This window comes from Wolffia australiana, chromosome 10 (assembly GCF_029677425.1).
Source record: "Wolffia australiana isolate 7733 chromosome 10, ASM2967742v1".
Lineage (NCBI taxonomy): Eukaryota > Viridiplantae > Streptophyta > Magnoliopsida > Alismatales > Araceae > Wolffia > Wolffia australiana.
In genome coordinates this window covers 5,531,326-5,557,446 of record NC_135844.1, presented here as the reverse complement: position 1 = coordinate 5,557,446, position 26,121 = coordinate 5,531,326, and the positions used below count along the sequence as shown (strand labels likewise).

The 26,121-nt window shown below is 38.3% G+C and overlaps 2 protein-coding genes across 6 annotated transcripts in view; both read right to left on the bottom strand.

The window, feature by feature from the left end:
* LOC144708431 (ARM repeat superfamily protein) overlaps nt 1–8,324 on the bottom strand; it is a 30,712-nt gene extending 22,388 nt beyond the window's left edge. The window contains exons 1-10 of one of the 5 annotated variants that reach the window (XM_078581750.1): nt 8,177–8,324; nt 7,185–7,343; nt 7,003–7,064; nt 6,800–6,892; nt 5,821–5,992; nt 5,638–5,753; nt 5,468–5,554; nt 5,267–5,383; nt 5,127–5,187; nt 4,896–5,041 (exon numbers count right to left, since the gene is read on the bottom strand). In XM_078581750.1, the coding sequence (XP_078437876.1) occupies nt 4,896–5,041; nt 5,127–5,187; nt 5,267–5,383; nt 5,468–5,554; nt 5,638–5,753; nt 5,821–5,992; nt 6,800–6,892; nt 7,003–7,064; nt 7,185–7,314 (984 nt within the window). In that variant the 5' untranslated portion in view covers nt 7,315–7,343; nt 8,177–8,324. Of the gene's footprint in view, nt 1–4,895; nt 5,042–5,126; nt 5,188–5,266; nt 5,384–5,467; nt 5,555–5,637; nt 5,754–5,820; nt 5,993–6,799; nt 7,065–7,184; nt 7,344–8,176 lie in introns of those variants that run through there. The other 4 variants (XM_078581749.1, XM_078581748.1, XM_078581747.1 and 1 more) reach the window with 4 other exon arrangements.
* A 6,992-nt stretch (nt 8,325–15,316) lies between these two features.
* Nucleotides 15,317–25,918, bottom strand: LOC144708596 (cell division protein ftsH). The gene is made up of 5 exons (XM_078581993.1): nt 25,818–25,918; nt 24,678–25,660; nt 22,835–23,158; nt 16,563–16,863; nt 15,317–15,582 (listed from the first exon to the last, which is right to left on the bottom strand). The coding sequence occupies exons 2-5, from the start codon at nt 25,593–25,595 to the stop codon at nt 15,404–15,406; spliced, it is 1,722 nt and encodes a 573-aa protein (XP_078438119.1). The 5' UTR covers nt 25,596–25,660; nt 25,818–25,918; the 3' UTR covers nt 15,317–15,403.
* Nucleotides 25,919–26,121: the final 203 nt, after the last annotated feature.

Genomic DNA, 26,121 nt, shown 5'->3' with positions numbered 1-26,121 from the left:
CTTCAAAACATCAACAGGAAGACAAACATATATAGATTATATCAATATTTTAATTAAGACTTTTCGTTCAAAACAAATATATTTTTTTAATTAAGACACTAGTTCATTATGTATATTGTAATTTTTTATATACTAATTTGATTTAGATAGAAAGATATACTCAACTTCTGCACAAGTGACAAAGTGAGATGGACCCATCACTATCCTAGATTATGTGCCCGATTGAAGTAAATAAGCAAAATCAAAGAGTATAATGAAATAACCAAACTCATAACATGTGTCAAGTAAATAAATAGCTGAAACTGGTAGTCCATTACACCATGACCCACAGATTCCTTCAAATACCCCGAGACCTTGTAGCTTGCATTTAGATTAGGTTTTCTGGGACTGTCCATTAATCTGCTTAACAGACCAACTGTGAATACAATATCAGGTCTTGTATGGTTTATACAAATACACTTATCAATCAGCCTCTGATATTGTCATTTGTCCACAAGGGGCTCTTCTTAACAAAGGTCTAATCTTATAATGGGAGCAATAGGCATGGGAGAGTGTTTGCACCAACTCATTTTGGTCTCTCTTAGAAGATCAAACAACTCTGACAGTCGAGCACTCAAGGTTTTGTTCCCAACATCGTCATCACATGTGATGATTATGTCATCAATGTACACCAGTGGAATTGAGACTGTATCAGAATTAGGCTGCTTCACAAATAAAGGGTGGTCTCCATTACTCTGCTTACAACCAATCTCTCTTAGGCTATATGAAAAGTTACCAAACCAGGCTCCTGGGGAGTGTTTAAGTCCATATTTGCAGTTCTTTGATTTGCAGACTTTCTGACCTCACTCCTTTTGCTAGTATCCAAGAGAAAGCCGCAAATAGATCTCTTCATTTAGGTCGTCATGGAGGAATGCATTTTTCACGTCATACTGTGATAGTGTCCATCCTATACTTGCTGCTACATGTAAGCAGAAACTGTCCTATGGTTCGAACTGTGTTGAGTTTGGCAACACTGTTCGAACTGGAGCAAATGTCTCTCACTAATCAAACCCATAGGACTGTGTGTAGCCTTTGGCTACTAGCCTAGCTTTATACATTCCAAGATACCATCAGCTTTATACTTCATAACGAACACTAATCTACACCTTACAGGGCGTTAACCAGGTGGCGCTACCACAATCTCCCACGTTTTATTTTTCTAGTGCTTCCATAGCTCCCTTCCAGTTCACATCTTTTGGAGAATCATCATGTGTCCACGGAGTAGACACAGAGTTGAGAGATGTAATGAAGGTTTGATAGTTGGGCCCAGTCTGCATTAGCTGGAAACATTGGAAAGTGGATACTTGATACCTTGGGTACACCACATTTTCCCTTTTATCAGGGCAACCGGCCATCCACTATCATCTTCCTCTACTGTAGCAGGTTGATCCAGAAAAGAATCCGATTCTCCCGCTCTTCTGCATATATCTTCTTCACCTTCATCTTCTGTATCTATAGTTATAGGGCCTGCTAACAGTTACTGTTTGTCCTGTTGGATGTTTGGAGCCCCTCAAATACTGGAAACCTGGGCCTTGTTCAGGTGTAATCAATAGATTTCCAGAGGGGTAAGGTATTGGAGACCCCACCTGTATTTTGTACTCTAGTGTAGATCTGTTTTTCCGCTTGCTCTCCCTTGATGCTTGAAGGTCTCATTATCATGAATTGTGACGTCATCAGACAAAAAATTATTGATTCAGGCTGAAAGCACTTGTACCCATTTGCATGTGTGATTAACCCATAAATGCATGTCGCACGGCTCCAGGGCTGAATTTATCCCCTGGATTATGAACATCCATAACGCTGTGGAGCCAAATATACTAGGTCTCAGATCTGTCTTTAACCATATGTGAGGATAAAACTTCGTCATGAGATCAACAGGATTATCATAGCCCAGTGATTTTGAAGGCACGTCTGTTGATTATATGTATCTGTAACGGCTGCTTCTCCCAAAAGTTTTTAGCTGCTCCATGATGCACTAGTAATGCTCGAGCCGTAGTGGCCACATGACATATTTTCTCCCTGCTAGCCCATTCTGCTGTGGAGTATATGCAGAAGAAGATTCATGTACCGCCCCTTCCCTTTTAAGGAAGGATGATAATGTTTTATTGAAGAAATCCTTGGCATTATCCAAGTGCAGCCGTTTAATAGAGATATCAAACTGATTTTTCACAAATCAAAAGAGATTCTCAGCCGCAGTGGTAACCTCTGACTTGGACTTCAACAGATAAACCCATGTCAACCATGCACAATCATCAAAGAAAATAATATATCACTTGGCTCCCATAATGCTTATTGTGAAGGATGTCTCCCACACATCACAGTGAATGAGAATAAATGGACTTGTACTTCATTCATTTCTCCCAGAGAAAACACACTCGCTTATATATAGAATATTGGTATGGATCAAATTGAACATGAAAGAAGCTCACATTCTTATAAGACATGGGAAACATGAGTTTTAATGCTTCAAATGAAGGATGTCCAAGTGATACGAACCTGCCGGTTCGTACAGGGGAGAAGACGGTGGAGGGAGAGTGAAGGCGCCGGGATGGTCGTCGGCGTGCCGGAATGGACTACGGCAGGGCGGGACCGGTGGAGTGGACGTCGCCGGATAGCTCGACGGAGTGGATGTCGCCGAGGGAGAGGAGAGACTACTCGAAGCCAACAACTTAATGATTCATGTCCTGCCCTCCCACAAGGAGGGCTACATACTTAAAGGAAACGTAAAGGGAATGTCTAAAGACGAAAATGCCCCTAATGGGCTTACTGGATCGTATCACCAAGTCAGAAAAGCATCAGCTTGAGGTACTTCCCTTGTCTACTACGCTCCTACTTTCTGGCAACAATGTTGGAGACCTGATTTCCGTCAGCAAAATCATTCAAGTACGCCAGCCCATTCTTCTCCATAAAAGGTGAAGTTCTCTGGTTCTTTACCTTATCACAGACAAAACACCCATCAGGAGTTAAACTGGATATAAAATTCAAATATTTGACAAGTTTCTAAGGTGATATAAGCGGTGCCCGAAGCCCAGGAAGATGAAGATGTTAACCATTCCCAGGTCAGTGACTTCAACATCACCTATGCCAGTGGCAGGTAAGATCTCCCCCCTTGCAGTGAACACTTTTTATTTCCTTTATGAGTAGTGTAGTGATTAAATCCATAGCACCTGCATTAATAATCCCCTCGGATGATATGATAAGGATAATAGGTTTGCTCACCAGCTTGAGCCATGGACGTTTAGCTTATCAGTCTTGAGCTTCTCAAACCCCTCCATCAACCTGTCATAATCCTCAGTGGGTATGGTTTTTTCACTATCTTGTCTTCCTTATCCAGGTCTTGGTTCAACTCCATAAGCATATTCCGCATGAGCTTGCAAAGGTCTGAGTCGAGGGTGTAGGATCCAGCAAATGCCATTGGTGTGGTTTCTCTTCTTACAATGTTAACACTGTAAATTAGACTTGTACTTACTCCCTTGACCTTTATGATCCGCGACATCCCTCCCATCTTCCTTTGACTTCTTTCACAGACACCTTCACGCCATTCAGATGTACCCTTAAGGTGCTTTGTCTCAGCCAAAAACATTGTCCCAGCTTAACCTTCATCATTTCCCAGAATTAGCTTAAGCATATTTTCTTCCAGTACAATTTGGATGGCCTCCTCAAGATCAAGAGCATGCTCCCAATTGAGAATTTGACAGTGTAAGCTCTCAGTTGGGATTTTTAATAGGTTTGAAGTGATCAATCGCCAACCAAAGAGTCTGGAGCTCTTCTGCATAGTCTGCAACAGACATATCACCCTGTACAATGATGTTGGTCTTGGTCAAAAGATCAAAAATTTTCCAGTTGTGGCTCTTTTCCACATTGCTTTACTGAAGATGAACCCATTTTTTCTTTAAATATGGATACTTCCAGAATCAATCACCTGCCATATTTCCCAGCAACCACTGGCAGATACTGGCGTCATCCCACTTCCATACTTTATGCTTGGAGCTACTTGGATTCACTTCCTCGGTTAGGTGGTCATCCAGGTTCTCTGCTCTTGAGAACCATCTTGGCGTACTCACTCTAATCAAGGAGATTAAAGCCGTAAAACTTGACAGTTTCAGGTACAATGGGGAAGATCGTCCGGATCACAATCTCCTGCCCAGCTTCCCCAGTGTGTGCAGTGATACCTTGACTTGTCTCTTCCATCATGTCATGTCATCAGTCAGAAAAGCAAACGGAATGTACTAGACAAATAGCAGTGGGTCAGATTTGCCACAAACTTCTGACCCTATTTTGAGGTCCAGAAGTTTAAATGATTAACACCCTTGGGTGATGTTCCAGATTCTTCTCCTTAACACACATCCCGGTCTATCCAGTCTGCTGATGACAGAAGACGTCTTCGCATATTCCCTTAGCCCCAAAGCATGACACCACTGTTGCCACAAATGCAGATCAGAAGAAGGATGAGAAAGAGACAATTCGCCCTAAACCCGGAACTCTGAAACCATGTCAACAACATCCTTCTCCAGCTGTCAGTGTGCGTGGCGACGGACCTGTCGATAGCGAGACAAACACATGCTAGTGTTTTCTAAAGGGGCTGAATCAAAAACTTTCTAGGTAGTACGCCTCATGCTTATGGGGTTACAATATTGACCCTCAACTCATTGGCCCTTGAAAGAAAATAAGGGGAAAAGCTATAACAAATGAAATGTTACAACATTGTAAGGATAGAGAGGGAATGAAGTGAGGTGGGGCTCCCGCTCACATCTGTCTAGTGAAACCTAATTATTTTGATAAAGATGATCAGATAATCATGAAAAATGCAATGCTGCGATATTTTGATTGCTGTAAAGACAATAAAGAACACTTGCCTGAATGACAAATGACTCGAGACTTTTTTCTTTGCCATCCGAGTCATAAAGTCCCACATAGGGATCCTCAGCACCTTCGATCAAAGATGATTCGTATACTTTAAAGCATGAAATAAAGGTCCCCCACAGAGGATAGTAAAAAACTGCAAAAAAAAGCATAGTTCTCTGTTAAATGAAGACGCTCAAACATAGTCAAATAGTATACTCAGAGTTGGGACATATGCTTTCCTGAGAACTCCTTTTCCATCAGGTCGGGGAAATTCTGAACGAACTGAGTCAAACACTTGAGAACCTGATACAAATAATAGGCACATGTAAAGTGTACCCATGAGCTTAGAGCTACATTGAAACAAAAAAATAAGGAAGCCAACCTCCATCCTTATACTCCAGTCGTCAGGATCTTTAGCATCCACTGGAGTTTGAAGAACAATAGCAAATTGTTCCATCCAAGATTTCAGAATGGGCATCATGAACGCCCTTGTTTCTGTCTGAGGAAAAGGAACTAAAATTTCAGAGTACTCCAAAAAAAACCCTAAAACTGATAAGACAGAGCAAGAATTTAAGTATCTTACCCAAAATACACCACTCATTGATGCCAAAATTGAAATGCAAGAGTGAAAAATTGATAAAGCCTTTGACCGCTGAGGTTTTCCATATAACTGCATTCAATTGTTTGGATATAAAAGTGCTAATAAAGCAAATATTTTGATGATCGCACAAGGTTTAACAATAAATGACTAACATTAGGGGATGATACAATTTTCAGCAAATGAGGAAACAAGACTGGCGCCAGCTTCGGCACCATTGAGTCGTCTAAATCATCAGAGAGAAGAGCCAAAGCTCTCAAAGCTCCCCCCACTGCAAAAGAAGTTTCAAGGACATGAGCAAAAAAGATAGTACACTTTGACCATGATTAATGTTCTACCTCCACTAATAGTAGACTGATCACTGAGTAGCCTCAGAAGATGAGGTATCAAATCTGGCCAATCCTCTGGCCAGTCATAGTGTGCAATGGATGCCACCGCCATGGCAACAGCTGTCCGCAGTTTCCCATGATGATCATCCAAGGAAAATAAGAGAAGCTCGCGAATAGATTCCTGACATTTTTAAGTGCAAAAGGCGAACAGAAAGGAATCAGAAATCACAAGATGGTATGGGATTCTCTAAATGGTGAATGAGTCAGAGGAGTCCTATAGAGCCTACTGCAGAAAAAGAGCAAATTTCAATGGGAAAGATGGAGCTATGGTCAGAATTAGGGTCCAATGTCCCAGGGCCAAGTTGCCACTGTTGTCGAGAAATTGTCACCATGCCACTGTCAAAAGTGGGAGTAACAATCAAGTAGATGATGACGATAATGATGACAATTCCCAAGTGAAACTGGATGACAATGAAAAGATGACGAGTTTGGATGACGAGTGGAAGAAAGTTTGAGAGAGGGCATGAGAGGCGGGAGAGACATGGGGTAAGATAAAAGGAGAGAGGCAGGACAAGGGGAAGGAGAGAGATAGAGACAGAGAGACAGAGAGACAGAGAGAGCAAGAAAGGGAGAGATGAGAGAGCGAGGAGAGAGATGAGACATACAACAGAGGAAGAAGGAGAGAGAGGGGGAAAGATGGGAGAGGGAGAGAGAAAATTCAAACTGTACCACAATAGAGAGAGGCAGAGAGAAGTCAGAGATATGGAAAGATGATAGGATCACAGATAGGATGATGATGACGATGTCATCATTAGCATTATAGTCAAGGACATGTGATGAATGATCACAACTTTGTCATCATCATCGCCATTCTGATGCAAACTCATGATGAGGACAATTATGACTCATCTTTTCATCGTCATCAGGGATGGCAAATCCTTGGTAAAATACATAAAAATTAAGATAAAGGGGACGAGAGAGGAAAGACCTTCTCTCCTGAAGAAACAACTGGATGGACAAAACTCTCATCATCTTCTTGCCAGTGCTGCTTAATATACTGCTTGACAAGGACGGCAGCCAAGTGAGTCATGTCAAGTTGAACATATAGGAGAATATCCAAATGTTGAAAATTGGAAAAGAAACACAGTTTGAATTAAACAGAATCCGAAGAACAGAGTCGTGGAAGGATATCTGCCGCAGCCCAAATGACACTTCTTTGTTCACCACAATCCTAACAAGTGCAACTCCAAATCCTGTCAAAATAACCGGCAAAAAAGTATAAAAAAAAACTGATTCAGTCATTAGTGAAATGGATATTATCCTTGAGTCGGACGTCTAGATCAAAAAGATTATTGTTCAAGTGTTGTTGATACCTGGCTGGAGAGAAGCTTGGTGGAGTGAGATCTCAGCAAAATTTCTCACATCCTTGCTAGCGTCTAGAGTAGCTGTGAGGCAGTTAAGTAACCATTGTTGATCCTGTTCTTCAGGGCCAGCAGTCGTCATGCAATAATATTGACCAAATATTTCTGGCCCTTTATGAGAAATCAAATCATTCCATTAGATTTCACAAATAACAAAAATAATGATTAGAATCCATGGTTCAGTGAATAATAAGAATTGAACAAATTATCAAACTGTTTTTCTAAAATTTTCTAAGGTTACCAATAACTCTAATAACGTGCACCAAATATGTAACATTTCAGGAGATTCTGATGAGACTGGAGCTCTACTACAAAAAGGTGCGCCACTCAGAAAACTGAGAGACAATAGACTTTCTTAAATTACCGTTTCTCATTAATTTAACATCAATACCCATTTTCACTAACATGAACCACACAGAAAGAGAAAGAGAGAGAGACAGAGAGACAGAGAGATGTCGAATAGAGAGATTGATAGAACTGTAATAGAGACCTCAAATGGAATGAGGACAGCTGAGAACAAATGCTCTGGGAATTGTAAAAACACAATGACGATCATAAACGAATATTTGATTTGGATACTAATTGGTCGATAAAACAAAGCGAAAAGAAGAAGATTCAGCTGAAAATATGAACAAATAGTCGTCGTCGAAGAACCAAATGAAAGATGATAACGCAAAAATGCTAAAATTGAGGCATATAGTATCAGGTTTAGAAAAAAAAAACTTCTAGCAAGGCAGCACCAAAATCCGTTCCTCGTACAAAGCTTATCTGATCTAGCAGAAAACAGCTAAAGAGTTGTCGGATGCAGTGTCGTTAAAAACCGCAGTTTTCCTCGATTGCTTCTCTTTTCCGTGCACCAAAATGCTATCAGTAATCAGGTACCACCAACTACGAAGCTCGATCGAGCGGAAGAACGAAATGAAATGAATACTGGGTCGACCCACCTGCCCAGAATCAAACCCAAGGAGAGATTCCCGAAAATGCGCAACTTTTCGCCACCTTTGAGATTGAAAAAAGTGTTCTTGGGCTCGTTCTTGAGGAAGACGAGGATCTCTGGAGAGTGATTTGTGAGTTTCTTAAAAATATTGTCGGGGAAATCATACGATTCTTTATAAATATTCCCTTTTTCAGCCAAGTATCAAAAGAGTATATATTGGGAGAAATATGCAAGGAAAAGAATCTACATTAAAGTGATGTTCATCAAACCTTAAAGTCTGATAATAAATATGAGAAAATTTTGAAAAAAAAAAATTGGATGTTCTTGGTCCTGGAAAACATTATAATTATATTTTCACATCAATGAAGCTAGAAGGAATTTTAAATCAGATGCTGATTTTCAAGATATGTACTCAGCCATGAATTGAAAGGTCACTAGTAAACAATGATTTAACACATTAATGCATCTTTTTTATATAAATCTACACTTGAACTTTATGTGGGTTATCTATAACTTTGGAGATGCTTATCTTATGACTAATGAGGCTTTCTAGGGTGATCCTTATTTGTTGATACTCCAACAAATGGGTGTCTTATAAGCAGCATAATATGCCCATAAAGCATCCTTCAACTTACCAAAACAATCATTACCCTCTACAAATTTTTTATTGATAACTGCTACCTGTGTCTTTGATGATTAGGAGAAGTGAAAAGGTATCTTGAGTTGATAAGTTGGTGCATTTGTAATTAGTAAACAGAAGACTGAAATATGTTTGTAGATTAATTATATTCATATGGTGGTTATAGGTGCAGTTAAAGTTCATGATTGCGGGTGGTTTTTAATTCTGATGATTAGTTATATTCATATGATGGTTATAGGTACAGTTAAAGTTCATGATTGTGGGTGGTTTTTAATTCTGATGATTTTCATATGGTGGTTATAGCTACAGAAAATGGGTCTTGAGTTGATAAGTTGGTGCAGTTGTAATTAGTGACGAGAAGACTGAAATATGTTTGTAGATTAATTATATTCATATGGTGGTTATAGGTACAGCAAAGGTGTCTTGAGCTGATTAAGTTGGTGCAGTTGTAATTAGTGAAGAGAAGACTGAAATATGTTTGTAGATTAATTATATTCATATGGTGGTTATAGGTACAGTTAAAGTTCATGATTGTCGGTGGTTTTTAATTCTGATGATTAATTATATTCATATGGTGGTTATAGGTACAGTAAAGGTGTCTTGAGCTAATAAGTTGGTGCAGTTGTAATTATTGAACAGAACACTGAAATATGTTTGTAGATTTATTATATATTCATATGGTGGTTATAGGTACAGTTAAAGTTCATGATTGTGGGTGGTTTTTAATTCATATGGTGGTTTTTAATTCTCAGGTGCCACAAGGACACCTGAGGGCACGTGCCTTGGCGGCATTGAATACAGTGGCAAGCTGCCATCCAGGCGCGCTCCGAGCAGCATCCCACACAGATGGGGTGTCATGCTACCAATCCGCTAGAGACGCAACGATATGCATGCTCTTCACGGAGGGAGCAACCAACATTGTGATGCACGCACGATAGGTCTATGCGTGTGATGGGGCGACACCATCCCTGCCTTGCACGTAACATTTGGGAGAGGACATCCGCCCCTGATCCTACGCGACAAATTACATAGAGTTGATGATATTCTTTGCATGAAGTACATGTTGACTAGGGTAGTGGTGACGCGGGGTAGCAGGAACCCCTACTCAGTACCGCACCTCTCAATGTTGCACATTGGTTGTTAAATCTGGAGGAGGCACTGGAGCACATCATTTGCAAGGACTCGCGGGCACACGGTTTGCCCAATGAGATTGACAATGGTGGTGAAACCCTAGTGTTAGAGGAAACAAATAGGCACAATGCCTACCCGACATTATTGATGAAATAAAAAGGGGTTCCTATCCTAGTGATGTTGGCTCGCAACTAGGCCAATTGGGGGCAGTCTATACTACATAGTGTTCTATCTCAAGAGGCTGACCCACTACTTCATCTTCTAATATTGACATATTCAAAGACTTATGTTGGATTTCACAAGGCTGCTCGACTTGCTGAATAAAATCAAGGTCGACGACAACTAAACTGTGAATTCAGTCCCCACAAGTTTAGCCATCTCACTTGAGTGTTGATACAGTGTGGGCATGCCATATTAAAACATTTCCTTCTTCATTAACACCATAAAAATGTGAATTATTAAATTGCATTCCTCCTCACTTATTATTTGCAAAAAACAAATAGAAATTATGATATTCAAAAATAAGTTAATTACTCGCTCCTAGACATATGTCGATGTACCTTGGATGGTAATATTGTGGCAGCTACACGACAAAATAGATGTATCAGGTAGTTCATTAGTTTAATCATTTTTACTATAATATTATGATCTCATACCTTCATGTCATAATATTTATCCCCCTTTTATAATTTATCGTGGCACATGTAGCCAACAAATGATTCCTTAATAGTATGCAAGCTTTAGTAAGATATTATTTACTTTCATGTCTCCCATAAAAGTCTAATAAACTCAAGATTAAGATTGTTAATCATGTCATCATTTTCTTTAAAGTTTAATCAATATACTTTATAAAACCGCTATTCAATGTATATGTGGCTAGTTAATAGTGGGTGATGTTTATATCCACATGGGAAGGTCATAAAGAATTTAATATTCTTTAAATGGAGAACAAAGAGGTGAGATGATACTTATAAAATCTAATAAATTTGAGAAGATAAATGGTGAGGTAGGAAGCAAAAAATAATATTCTTAAACATAGTAAGAATATAAATATGATAAATAAAAGAGAGTGGATATTGACGTAAAGAGAGAATCAGAAATATGGACAAGAGAGACCGAGTAAAGAGAGAATCTGAGTGATGTTAGGTTTTTCCTGGGCTTGATTCATCATTTAAGCACTAAATGTTGAGAAATGCATGCAAATAATACCATATTCAACTATATATTCACTGATGATCTTATCATCTCGTGTTTAACCTATTCCATCCTCACGTTCCTCCTTGAAAGAGTTTCCCCAAGCCATACACATGCTCATCATCTGCACATATCCCCATGATCAATGTTGTGTTGGATCTCCTCTTCTCCTTCTCCAACTCTCCTCGAGGATCTAATAGACCTTCTTATGATCAAGTCTCACTAATAGAGGGAGTGATGGAAACATGTATATCCTGCAAGACAATCACACATTTCATATCTTGTTCCATGTTCATTCATAAAATGTATTCATGATAGTAAACGTGTGATATTTATATTGAAATCCATGAATACATGATCAGACCTTGAATTGTGATGAGATCATAATACATAGCTCATTAATTGTTAAGGACTTGATCTAAATATTCCTATTTATATGGATAACAGAGAAAGACATTAAAGTATATTAATAGAATAGCACTATCTAGCCTCACGCACATGACGAGTATTGATGGTCATGTCGATATTTGTGTGGAGACAATAAGGATAGATAACAATTTCTCTTTTATGGAAAGATTTCATTGAATTGAGATGTATGAATCCCATAATATTATTATACCAAACTTTCAATTAATCTATAGTTTTATACCAAACTGCCAGGTTTATTCACATCATGGTAGTGTAAATGGTCCTTAAACTAGAGACAACAAAGATGTCTTGTGGACGGTTGTACTTTGACCAAAGCTTATGAGTTCTTAATCATGGGATTATTAATAGTCTTAGTTTTGGTGAATCAAGAAGTTCACAAAGATGATTGAGTAGTCAAGATGGAATTATCCACCCTTAGTATGCGAGGAATCAGATCAAGGAAGATAATGTGGTGAAGTCCTTGGTCAAAGTTCTCCAATAATTTCTCCAACAATATCAAAGTTCTCCAACAATATCAGAGAAGAGTCCTCCAATAATTTCTGAATGCATCAATACTAACTCAAATGACTTGATAGTTTACCATAAACTAATTCATACTAGGAGTGTCAAGCAGATGAGGGATTATACATACAAGATAATCGATGATGGGTAAGTTCAATGAGTAAGTCAATATACATTCCTTTGTTTCTTCTACAGCACGAGGTGTAGCTTGACATCCCATGGGTTGGAGACTCAAAAGATATACTCAAAGTTGATTCGCTATTGATTGGGTTGGAGACTTGAACTATTGATTGGGTTAAATTGATTTGCTATGAATCAATCTATATGATGATATATTTAATTAATTTGGAAGTCCAATAAAGGTTGTTGGGCCACTAGAGTTATAATTAGACTGATATATGGGCCTTGAGGGTCAAGCGCAAATGGTTATTTGGACGTCAAAAGATATACTCAAAGTTTTGTCATTTTTATGAAACATACCCACTTCGTATAAATAGGGAAATTCCCTGAAAGAAACTCACTTAACCCAAAATTGTTCAAGGCTCTTTCTCTTCTTCTCCCTTTTCCCCTTAGCTCTTTTACATTCCTGATGTGATCAGGACGGTGTGATGACAATGGTGAAGCATAAACAGAATTCATCAAGGTGGAGGAGATTTGGCATGCCAAGGATTGCATGGATACATCTAGAGACTGCACACATGAGCAGCTTAACGTGACTCATTCAAGCATCAAAGAAATCATGTATGTGATCCATGCCTAGTTGATTCGATTCATGTTTTAAAGATATTGTTACAATTCTGTTAAAAGTCTTGCGATGCGAATTATTCTTAGTTTTCATCCATATCAAGCCATTAAAACCAAACAATAACACCCCAATTATTAGGTTATTATCATGAAATTAAAAGTGATTTGTTATTTGCATTAAAATGATTAGATATACATGTATTGCACCTAAAATAATGAAATCCATTTTGAGAGTGATATGCTGAATTTTACAAAAACATTTTTAAAAATAATTTATGAGTATAATATAGTTTATAAGAATTTGATGATATTTTATTCATCAAGATATTTATTATACCTATTTTTATAATTTTATGACTTATATTTTCTATTGAAGTCATGTGAGGGGCTTTCAGTCTTATTTTTACTTGCCAAGTGTCGCCACTCGGTTTTATAGAATGTTGACCGGCCATCATTTTTGCTACGATTAGTCCACAAAACTATTTCAAAAGGACACCATTATGGCATGGAAAATTGTGATAGCATAACAAAAAATGACTGCTATAAATTTGATTGTAGATAATGAGAAAAAAGGGCATGTGTCTCAATTTTAAAAAATGGTTTTTATGTTGTACTTAATGTGTTTAAGGTCAAAAAGTAGGTGCATCTACATGGTATGTATGCATGTACATGTGGCACGTATCATTATTACTGGTTCACACAAGTCTAATCACAAATGGTGGAAAAGATGAAATGTGTTGATGTGTAGGCCGTTGATGCCAACATGTATGTCAAATGTTCATCATTCATTTAACTTAACTCCTTTTTTGCCTTTTCTGAGTAGATGTGTCATTTTCATAGTTGTAGGTGAAGAATTACATAGAAAATTATAGCCAATCATTGAGGAGAATCTTCAAAAAAAAACTAAGGATGTCAAACCCTAGACATGAAATGGTAAAGGTCGTGGTGAGGAGAGAATACTTTATATGATCAACTACTAGGATTTCTCCAAATTCAACTATAGATATCTGACGATCCCAAAGCTGGATTAATCTAAAATTTTGAGGGCAGATTCATCTTTTCTCCCCTCCCGTTATACCTCATTGTCTATAAATTAAGATTTCAGTCATTGTAAAAATAAGCTTTCAACTTTTGTTTCTACAATTGTTGGCTGATTGAAAAACAGTGCGTTTAGGGATCCATCAAGTGATTTCTTTGTGTCTTGGGTGATTGAGGCGATGTAACAGAAAACTAGAGAAGCTTTCCTGCATCTGAAAAGTTACTTGGTCCTGCTAGAACATGAGGACCTAGGGTAAGTCTTCTCACCTTACATAGTCTCATCTTCATCATAGTTACTATGTTAGATCTATCACCTCAAGTCATCACATCTCATTCTATCATCGCATTGTGACTTCAGCCCATCATCATTTTTTTGCTTTGTCATCCCGCCTTCTCTCAACACTGATAAATATTGACACTCATTTACATGTATACTAACCATATCTCTATATCCACCTTGTCGTCCCACCATTGTCTCTTTGCTTCATCCTCCATCCCCCTTTCTCCCACTCGTTCTCCTTCTCTGATCATTATCTACTGTTTACAATCCATTATTTAAATGATTCTAAGTTTGACACTTCCCTCATCTCTCTACCTCGTCTTTTATAAATATCCCTTCTTACCGTTTTGATAACCATTTTAAGGGTATTACATTCCCAATCATCGTCCCCGGTGGAGATGATTGTTACTCATTATTAACTAGTTATATTTCTGTTGAGTGAAGGTTTTATAAATTTCTTAATTTAACTACGAATCCAACAATGACAATCAATTCCACGCCCAAATTTGAGTTTATGATTTGGCATCATTTCCAGGTAAAAATTACAATTAGGGAGTTTATTTCTTATTATCTAGTGAATCTATTTTGATATACTAATGTAGTTTCGGAGAGAATTCAGTAAGCAAATACTGGGCAATCTGCTGAGGCAGGTTTAACATTTTATTGTTCATATTGTTGATGAGCATTCTTAGATGTCTTTTTTATATTTTATTTAGCTTAAAATGAAATCAAAATTTTTCTAAAAATAAATTCTAAATATTGTGATTCAGGATGCGATGAAAATTCCATGATTCACATGAACCTTATCATTATGGTATTCAATCATCTCAAAGAAAATTTACTAGAATTCCATAACCATTCTTCTGAAAATCATGAAACTGCTTATGCTCGTCATTTTTAATACTCTCTAAATGAAAATGTCCAATCATCATAATTGGAAGTGCATTGCTATTCTGAAAAGAAGAATACATGATTATGCACTAATTCAAAATATAATTTCACAATTTTAGTATTTTGAAAACGACCAATAATTAATAGACTATTTTATGGATTATAACAAGGATTAAAAGTAAACATGTTTTTCCAGAATGTGAATACTTCATAATATGATTGGAATTATAGTTTCGGAAATAATTAAAGTTTATGAAGAGGAAGAATATTTTTCAAAATTATGGAATTTTTGCGAGATGTCGATAATTTATTGCCGATATTGATACAAAAAAATCATCAACGTGATGCAGCAAGTACTAAATGGGGTTTTGTGAAAATTTCAAGAATTAACTCAATGTCTGATATCCAAGAAACTTGTCCTCTTTCTTTATCAGAGAAGGCATCCATGGAAAGAGCTTCTCAATCCCCTTGCCAATGGTCTCCGGGGTAAAACGCCTTTCGTTGATCCCAAATTTAGCTCTTTCTACAGCCTCCATGATATCATCTCGAGTGACCACGTCTCCACCTGCTCAAGGAAAAAGAATATTCAAAAAAAAAATATGAAAACAAACATGTTTTTCATAAAATAAACTGATAAATAACACATTAAAGTGAAAATAAATCAACATCAGAAAATATTGGAAGACATGATGTTAATGTTTTATTTATTAAAAAAAGATGTCAATGTTTTGTGCAATAGATACATCCTGTCTTCCTGAAAAATCAACAAAATACACTGATTGGTGGCCAAGTGCCAAGTATTTATGCCAGCACTGCAGCTCAGTAGGAAAGAATAGATATTAAAAAAATAATATCAAAAAGAATCCTCAAATCTTAAACTTGACAAGAAAAATTACAAATAATTTTTCATGTGAATGGTCCCCGTGCCCACAAAGAAAAATGACATGCATTTCTAGAATAAATATAGATCCTCGAAGAGAAAATCACAATGAAGCGTTTAAATACCTCTAAAGACGAATGTTTTACATATACTTTTGCAATCCTTAGAAGTGAACTTGCAAAAAAATTTAGCGTAAATATGGATCGTCCAAGAGAAAAATGCCACGAAGCATTTAATTAAAGATTTCATATCATGAATTTTGACATACTTTTGCAATTCCCACCATCAAAAATGACATATTTTGAGACACATAATACGGATCCTCCAAGATAACATGAATACTTATATTCTACGGCAATGTCCACAATAAAAAGGGACACCGAATTTTAGAATAAATTCGAATCCCCCCAAAAGAGAAAAAAATGCAAGTGACGCAGTCAGAGATTTCTGAACAGGAATTCTTGGATTCTATTTGCATGCCCTCTATAGAGAATAACACAGATTTCGCAATAAATAAGGATAAAGATCTTCCAAAAGAGAAAAAACAGTAAAGCTTATATACAGACTTCTGAGCATGAATTCTCTCACATTCTATTGCAGTGCCCCAATTCAAAACGTGTTTTTTTTGTTGTTGTTGAAAACGTGTTTATGCATCTAAGGCTCACCTCTTCTGGCAGTAAGCAGGGCAGCCTCGTTGACAATATTGGCAAGATCAGCTCCTACCAGGCCGGGAGTGAGAGAAGCAATAAGATGACAGACGAGATCTGGGTCTTCTTCCAGGGGAACGCCCCTCAAATGTACACCCAAGATCTTACTCCGCCCTTCAAAATCTGGCTCTCCCACCACCACTTTTCTTGAGAAGCGGCCCGGACGACAGAGCGCTGGATCAAGCGCTTCGGGTCTATTGGTCGCGCCAATGACAATAACCTTTGTGTCTGATTCGAACCCGTCCATTTCTGTCAACAGCTGCAATGAACAAACGAAATCAAGTTCAGAATAAGTCGTGTGTTTGAAAAGCAAGACTTTGTGGTCATCCTCTGTTTTGCAAGGGTGTTTTATGTATAATTGTAGCCTTCTATCTTCCTGTTTGAGAGTATTATTTAAATATGATGGATATAATGAGAAGTATGTGATTCTAAGCTAAAAATCCAACACCATAGAATGACACCATAAGTTGATGGTAATGACATTCAAGTTATCCGTCAATCTCTCTCAATCTGTTGCTTTCCTCTTTCCCTATCTACCAGCCCAAATATGTATTCAGGGCCCGGGATGAAGATGGCAAGTGGATGAAGACTATGAAAACTTGATTGTATCATAACCAAGTTATCCATCAATATCTCTCAACATATTGATTTCCTCTCTTTATCTACCAGACCAATTATGGATTATTTGTGTCATTAGGGTCAGGCGTCTAGATGACAAAGACAAGGGGGCGATGGCGTTCACCAGTTCATAGTCATAGCAGTTGAATGTACAGGCATAATAAGCCCAATAACAATGTATAATCTATTAGGCCTAAAATAAAGGCCTGTTTTCTTATCGGGTCCATATGGCCCATTACCTGATTTGTAATAACAAATCGGGTAACTAATAACGGCTAGTTAAAACTAGCCGTTACTAACGGCTAGTTATCTCCCTATCAAAGAGTTACGAAATTGTACTGTTAATTTATTGGAATACATTTTCTATTTCTTCTGCCTTCTCTATTCTCTCTCTCTCTCTCACTGAGCTACCAGAAGAATCGCCATGGTATCAGAGCTGGCTTTGTGATCGCCTGTGATTATTGGAGTTGGAGCTCTGTGATCGCCTCTGAGAGGAAGTTCATCCCACAGGAGGACCTTCTTCTCAATTGTTGGAGCTGAAGTTCATCTCACAAGAAGATCTTCTACTCAATTTGTTGGAGCTGAAGTTCATCTCACAAGAAGATCTTCTACTCAATTTTCTTCATGGCAGAAGAAACTGCAAAACTCTCTTTGCAAATGGTGCCATCAGGTAATTAGATTCTGTTTGCTGATAGATGGCTTACCCAATTCCCAGTAATTTCCAAACGCAATATCTTCAACGGAAATAATCTCCTGTTATGGGAGAGGAATATCAAAGCAGTCTTGAAGCCCAGAAAGCTCACTCACCATCTCTCAGAAGATTCTCCGTGTGAAACTCCTTCAAATTATCCAAAATGGATAACAGAGGAGTTTGTGTTTGCATGGATGTTAGATTCTATTGCATCTGAGCAATTAGCAAGGTTCTCTTCATATGGATCAGCAAAGTCATTGTGGGAAGAAATTCATCGAAGTCATTCTAAAAAGGATTACAAAACAAAGATTATTGATCTTGTTGTGAAAGCCAACACTCTCAAGCAAGGAGATATGGATGTCCTGACTTACTCAAACAAGCTGCCGGATATCCATAATGAGTTGGATCATTGCCGACCACCGTCTACAGACCCAGTTGCCAGAGCTCATGAAGCTACAAATCGGCTGTGTCAGTTCTTACAAGGGCTCAGACCTGAGTTTGAAATGATCAGGAGCAAATTATACAACAGGGAGGAAGAGCCCACTTTTGACCAGGCAGTGTCCAAAGTCATGCAGGAAGAAAGCCATTTGAATGCAGCTCGTGGCATCATTGAAGATACAGCGTATCCTACCAAAAGTCAGAACTCTGCCAGAACTATAAACAAGGAAGAATTGGTCTGCAACAACTGCAAGAAAAAGGGCCATGTCAAAGATAAGTGCTGGAAGCTCCATGGAAAGCCTCCACACATTGCCAGAGCCCACCTAGCTCAACAAGGAGCAACCAAATCAGAGAACCTTCCATCAGCCCAGGACCTCCAGAAGATGATCCAAGAATTCCAGATCTTGAAGTCAATCATCTCTGGTGGCGCAGTCATCGGGTCAACATCCACGGCTAACACTGGTAAAAGAGAAATACTTACTCATATTACTTTGTTTACTAGGAACCCAGAAAAAGCCTGGATCCTAGACTCAGGAGCAACAGACCATATGTCATCAAGAAGAGAAATCTTTATAACATATGAAAAGATTGCTCCTAGAAAGCATGTTCAAACTGCTGATGGCACACTACTTCCAGTAGTTGGCATTGGCAATGTGAACATTCAACCCATTGGGGAAATAATTAATGTGTTACATGTCCCAAAATTGTTTGTAAGCCTAGTTTCAGTACAACAGCTTGCAAAAATGAGGGAGTATAATATACTATTTGATAATTTGGATGCCTATCTATGTCATAAGGACCTCGGGTGGAAGATTGGACTAGCTAAAGTTCAACAAGGCCTCTACTATCTACCTTGGAAGTCGCCTAGCACCCTGATAAGCGATGAACCCAAGGTTGCAGCAATATCATCTCAAGCCTCAATTATGGAGATCCATCAAAGAATGGGTCATCCTTCTTTTCACCTTCTGAAACACATGTACCCACATCTCTTTAAGGATATTTTGGTAGAACATATCATTTGTGAAGCTTGTCAATTGGGAAAGTTCAAAACAGTTCCCTATCCACCGAGTAACACTGGAATGACCAAACCTTTCCGAAACATCCACTGTGATGTATGGGGACCATCCCCTCAACTAGACATACTAGGACATCGATATTTCCTAGCATGTACAGATGATTATAGTCGATATAATTGGGTATTTCTACTCAAACATAAAACCGAGGTTACTAAAAATCTGAAAGGACTGTGTAATCTTATCAAAAGACAATTTGGTGACCCAGTCCAAGGATTAAGAACTGACAATGCCAAGGATTTTCTGAACAAAGAGCTAATGGAATTTTTCAGATCTGAGGGAATAAGACATGAAACTTCATGTCTTTATACACCACAACAAAATGGCTCAACTGAAAGAAAGCTAGGAGATATTGTTGATAAGGGGAGAACTCTCCTCATACATGGGAATGTTCCTGCAAACCTATGGGGCTTTGCAGTAATGACAGCTACACATCTTATAAATCGACTGCCTTCTAGAGTTCTAGAATTTGAAAGTCCTTTAGAATTATTAGAAACACACTACCCACATGTGAAATTGAAAACTGGTTTACCTGTCAAGATATTTGGATGTGTTGGATATGTATACAATCATGCATATAAACAGAATAAATGGTCTACGAAAGGACTGAAGTGTGCCTTTATTGGATATTCTGTTACTCAAAAAGGATACAAGTTGTATCATCCCATTACTCGTAAATATATGGTAACCATGGATGTAGTATTCGATGAAAAATCGTTTTACTATAAACCCAGAGGTACTGAGAATCATAGAGAAATATCTCACTTACTCACTAGTGAGAATGATAATCCAACCACCGAAGAAAATTCCCCAGAACATGGAACAGATACTATATCTATCGATTTGATCTAACCACAGACTGTGGAACAAATAGTAGAACATGGAAAATCCAGTGATGACTTATGCACCTCTAGTGGAACAGGTGATGCAATGGAGAACTTAGAAACCTTACATCAAATATCCCCGTACCCAAAATATTATCAAAGAAAGAGAAAATAAAAAAATAAAGAAGTCACGGATTTGGGTGAAGGGGGAGAAGTTTCTAATCAAGGGGGAGTGATATCTGGAGATGAAGAAAGAGTAACTGATGGTGGGGGAGATGATTGGCCGATTGCACTAAGGAAGGGAACGAGAGCTTGTGTAAAACCAGTTCCTTATTCGATGGTTAATTATCTAAACTACCAGAAGGTATCACCTAGATACAAAGTTTTTCTTACTAGAATCCAAGATATCCCTATCCCGAAATCTCCACAGGAAGCTATGAAGAATGTCAGATGGAAAGAAGCAATGGATGAGGAAATGAAGGCACTAATACAAAACAATACCTGGGAGATTGTGGAACGTCCTAAGGGCAAAAAAACTGTAAGCTGTAGATGGGTATTTACTATCAAATGTAGATCAGATGGTAGTCTAGAGAGATATAAGGCTAGACTTTTAGCTAGAGGATATACTCAAACCTATGGAATCGACTATCAGGAGACATTTGCCCCAGTAGCAAAGATCAATACCATCAAAATTTTACTCTCATTAGTAGTTGACCTAGATTGGCCTTTGAATCAGTATGATATAAAAAATGCTTTCCTTCATGGAGATCTAAAAGAAGAAATCTACATGGATGTTCTGCCAGGCTATGAAGGCAAAGTAAATCAAGGAAAAGTTTGCAGACTCCGAAAGGCTCTGTATGGATTAAAGCAATCACCTAGAGCATGGTTTGGGGGATTCACCCAAACCATGAAGAACCTTGGGTACAAGCAATGTAATGGGGAATGTACTATGTTTTTCAAGGATATGTCTCAAGGACTGATAACAATTTTGATAGTGTATGTAGATGATGTTATAATTACAGGAAATAATCTAGAAGAAATTAAAAGTCTTGAACAACACTTGGATACAAATTTTCGGGTCAAACAATTGGGGCCCCTAAAGTACTTTTTAGGAATTGAATTTGCACGCTCAAGCGAAGGAATTTTAATGACACAACAAAAATATATCTTGGAACTTTTTGAGGAAACAAAGCACATGAATTGCCATACAAACGAGACACCGATTGAAGTTAATCATAAATTAACTATTAATGAGGATGAACCTAGAGTAGACATTAACTCATATCAAAGTATCGTTGGAAAACTCTTGTATCTGTCACATACCAGACCGGATATATGTTATGCAGTAAATGTTTTAAGTCAATTTATGCACTCACCTAGAAACTCTCACTTTCAAGCTGTTAACAGAATTCTCAGGTAATTAAAGGGAACACCAGGACTGGGCATCGCATACCAGAAAACAGGTAAACTTGACCTTATTCTATACACTGATTCTGACTTTGCTGGTTCTCGTCTTGACTATAGGTCAACTACTGGGTATTGCACAATACTTGGAGGAAACTTAGTAACTTGGAGAAGCAAGAAGCAAAGTGTCGTCTCCAAGTCCAGTACAGAAGCTGAATTTCGAGCTATGTCCAAGGGAATTGATGAAGTAATGTGGATCAAATACGTACTAGATGATCTAAAGATTAACTATATTAGCCCAATTGTCATCCGCTGCGACAACAAATCTGCTATCAGCATAGCTCATGATCCAGTTGATCACGACAAGATGAAGCATGTCAACATGGACCGGTTCTACATTCAAGATCATTTGGAGCAAGGAATTTTGAAGACAGACCATGTCAATTCTGAAGAACAATGTGCAGACATCTTCACCAAGGGTTTACCTACCAAGAGCCAGCTACATTTGCTGTCCAAGCTTGGAATGGCGAACATACATTCCTGCGCTTGAGGGGGAGTGTTGAATGTACGGGCGTAATAAGCCCAATAACAATGTATAATCTATTAGGCCTAAAATAAAGGCCTGTTTTCTTATCGGGTCCATATGGCCCATTACCTGATTTGTAATAACAAATCGGGTAACTAATAACGGCTAGTTAAAACTAGCCGTTACTAACGGCTAGTTATCTCCCTATAAAAGAGTTACGAAATTGTACTGTTAATTTATTGGAATACATTTTCTATTTCTTCTGCCTTCTCTATTCTCTCTCTCTCTCTCACTGAGCCACCAGAAGAATCGTCAATAGCTATCAAGTTATCCATCAATATATCCTTATCTGCCGCTGCCTCTCTCTAACCACCAGTCCAGTTATCTATGATTTTTGTCAGATTTAGGGTTCTATGTCCAAGATGATGATGAACATAATAAATATTCACCGTCATTGTCTGATGTCCGAATCATCTGATGAGGAATTTATCATAGTCTCATTAATGTCTGGTCATTGGTCGCATACCAAAAATGAATGACGAAAACCGATGATGAATTTCTCATCATTTTCCAACCCTATTAAAACTAGAAAGAAGCAAGCAAAAATTATAACATATCAACAAAATATCAAGGCTCAAAGTGATGTTGGAAATTACCTGATTCAGAGTTTGATCTCTCTCATCATTAAAGCTCTTCCCACGCCTTCCCCCAACAGCATCAAGCTCATCAATGAAAATAATGGATGGAGAATATTTCCTAGCAACCTTGAACAGGTCCCGTATCCGAGCTGCGCCTCTACCTACGAACATTTCGACAAACTCACTTGCAGAAACGGAGAAGAATGGGATACCAGCTTCCCCTGCCACAGCACGAGCAAGTAACGTTTTCCCTGTTCCCGGAGGCCCCGACAAGAGAACACCCCTGGGGAGCTTTGCCCCCAGCTTACTGTAGTTGATGGATCCTCTTAGACAAGAAACTATCTACAAGAAATGACATACATGGTACAAAAAAATTAATTATTTATTTTACGATAAACGAACAAATATTCAATGAGACTAGAAAAATAGATTTCTTGAATAACATTTGACAAAGTAACAAAAAAGGTTCATGAAAAAGAAAAGATAACTGAATTTCCATCTGGTTTAAGAACTACAAGAGGTTTCAGAAAATACATCAAACCTATCTTTTATATTGAGTACCGGGAAAAAAAGGCTTGGGATAGATTTGCACATATATGATGCACCCTTTTAAAGAACATTGCCTCAACGCGCCAATAAAAAGCCCCGATTAGTTTGGTCACACATGGGATACACTCACATGTGTGGCAAGGTCTATAAATTAAAGGCCAAACAGGAAGGATGGGGACATCTCATCAAGAAGTAGTTACTCATCATCATCTGAAGGCGGGGAAGCAGGAGACACCTTCGACCAGAGTGGAGGAGGACACTTCCATTCTTCTCAGTTTCAATTTTCTTTCTCTCCTCGGCATTCTTGCTCTCTCTTTCCTATCAGAGACTTCACCAGTTCAGATCTGCATTCGATTCTGAAGAATATTGTACTTATGGATATATAGTTTTCTTGATTCTTGTTGAACTACTGTTTTGGGAAACATTGTTCAAGAACAACCATTGCATAACTTCCTATCAGATACCTCGACAGAATATGTATACCACATCGGGGAGAATGGAATCTTCTTTTCTATATGACAAGATTCAGACGCAAGTCACAAAGTCAAGAAATTGAGATTTTAGCAGCCTATCAGTAGAAATCAAAGTTTATACTTGGATGCCTTGTTATTCTCTTTTCAAAGAGCAGAAAACTTATGAATTTACAACTTTATTTCATGAGTACGTGTCGTAGAAAATTTGACCTCGTTCGCTTATGGAAGCAGCGGTTACTAAAACAAAGACAAGGCAACAACGAGGCAATAACAATTGTCCAATCGTCATCTTCATCCCCAAATTTCATCCTGTGATCTTGGTTCTAGATGAATGATAAGAAGATGATAAGGTGATGATGAATCCATTGGCGTTAACTTCATCCCCATATTTCGTCATCTGTTCTCTGGTATGAAATGAATGGCGAAAAAATGACGAGGCAATGATGAAATGAATCATGAGGCAATGGCGAGACAAATCATGAGGAAATGTTCAGATGATGATGATTCAATGAAGGGATGATGATGAGGCAATGGTGATACAAATCATGAGGCAATGATGAGACAATGTCAAGGATGATGATGACACCCTGATGAAGCCATGACAATACGATGACGAGATGACAGTGAATTTCATCAGGAGACAGTTGGCATTGTCATTGTCGTCGTCATCGTCCGCTCTTCATCATCATCCTGGACACCAAACCTAGTTCTCTTCCAATTTAATTATTTTTTTCTACCAGTTACAAGACAAACAAAGTTAACAAGTACCAACATACATTCCAAAATTGCAGTGATGATCAAAAGCTGGACAAGATCAAAGGGTTCATGATCAAACTCACTTCCATAAGTTCTGCTTTGGCAGCATCCACCCCCTCCACATCATCAAAATCGACTAGCTGAGTTGCTGGTTTTCGCTTCTTCGCAGGACTATTAGCAGCAGAGAGCTGTCGATGGAGCAGCCACATCAACGGCGTCAACGGAATCCACAGCGACAATATAGTAATCAAAAGGCTTCTAATTGCCATGAGAGGTGACTGAGGAGCTGAACTGTAAACCACCCCTTTCTCTCTCATCAACCCAAGAAGAAAACCTTCATCACGATCAATCTTCCTTGTTGAGAACTCCCACTGCGGCAAAGAATTCTTTCTCTCTCTAACAATTGCAGTCCCTGAGACTGTTGTTTCATCATCAGGAGTAGCCACAGAGAGCTTGTTGAAGAAGATGCGACGAGACCCTTCTTCAAAGAGAACTTTAGAGACTTGCCCACTTTGAAGATCAGTGATTAAATTCGAGTATGGGACAATAACAGGAGAAGGAACGGATGTATACTTCAGAAACAGCGCGCATAAACAAGTAACAAGAGACAGTGCCGAGATTAAGATAACAGCTCTGAAATTTCTGTAAAGAAGAAGCTTAGCTTGATCTGGAGATAAATTGATAGACAAACGGCGAATTCTAGAGAGAAATAAACGGATTCTTGGGCGTAATCTAAGGGAGAACGGCCGACGTCTCTTCTCTTCGCCGTTTCTGTTGAATTTGGAAGAGATAATCGCTCTTGGCTTGGAGGATTGCTTGTCTGAAGGGAAAGGAGAGAGGAGGAGAGACCCAGAAAGATAACCACGTTTACTGCCCAAATGGGTGAACCTCTGAAAATTTACCCAGAATTTGATTCGAACAGAGGAAGTTGAGCACTGATTTGGGCAGTGGAGAGAGGTACCCGTTGATCCAAAGCTTGATAGAACGGAGAAATGACCCATTTTTGCTCTTTTTCTCTTCTTCTAAGCAATAATTCAAGCTCTTGAACTCGACTAAGTACCCAATACTGCAAAACCCAGAAGAAATCAGCCCTGCCCGGCAATAAGAAAGATGGATGGAGGCTGGGAAGAGAGATTGAGATTGGATTGACGACAACCCAAGAGATGAACAGATAGCGAAGTGTTTTGATTCTGCATCGTATGGAGAGAGAGTCGATTACTCACCCATGTTTCTACCCGGAAGAAGGAGATGGGTTTTCCTTTGAGGGTCTGGTTTATCCACGAAATCAATCTTTTTTATTCTGGCAATAAAGTAGAAAGTACGATGGAATGCAGGAAATGCAGAAATTTTCAAAGCCGCTTCTTTTTCAATGAGGCATGTACTTTTGAGTTAAATAATAAAAAGTGATATTAGATAACTAAGAGTATGCTTATAGAATAAAAATGGTGACAAATTATTGAAGAAAAGAAAATAAAACTAATCAGTCTCAAAGAGTTAAATCCTTTAAAACAAAAAATGATTCAAGAA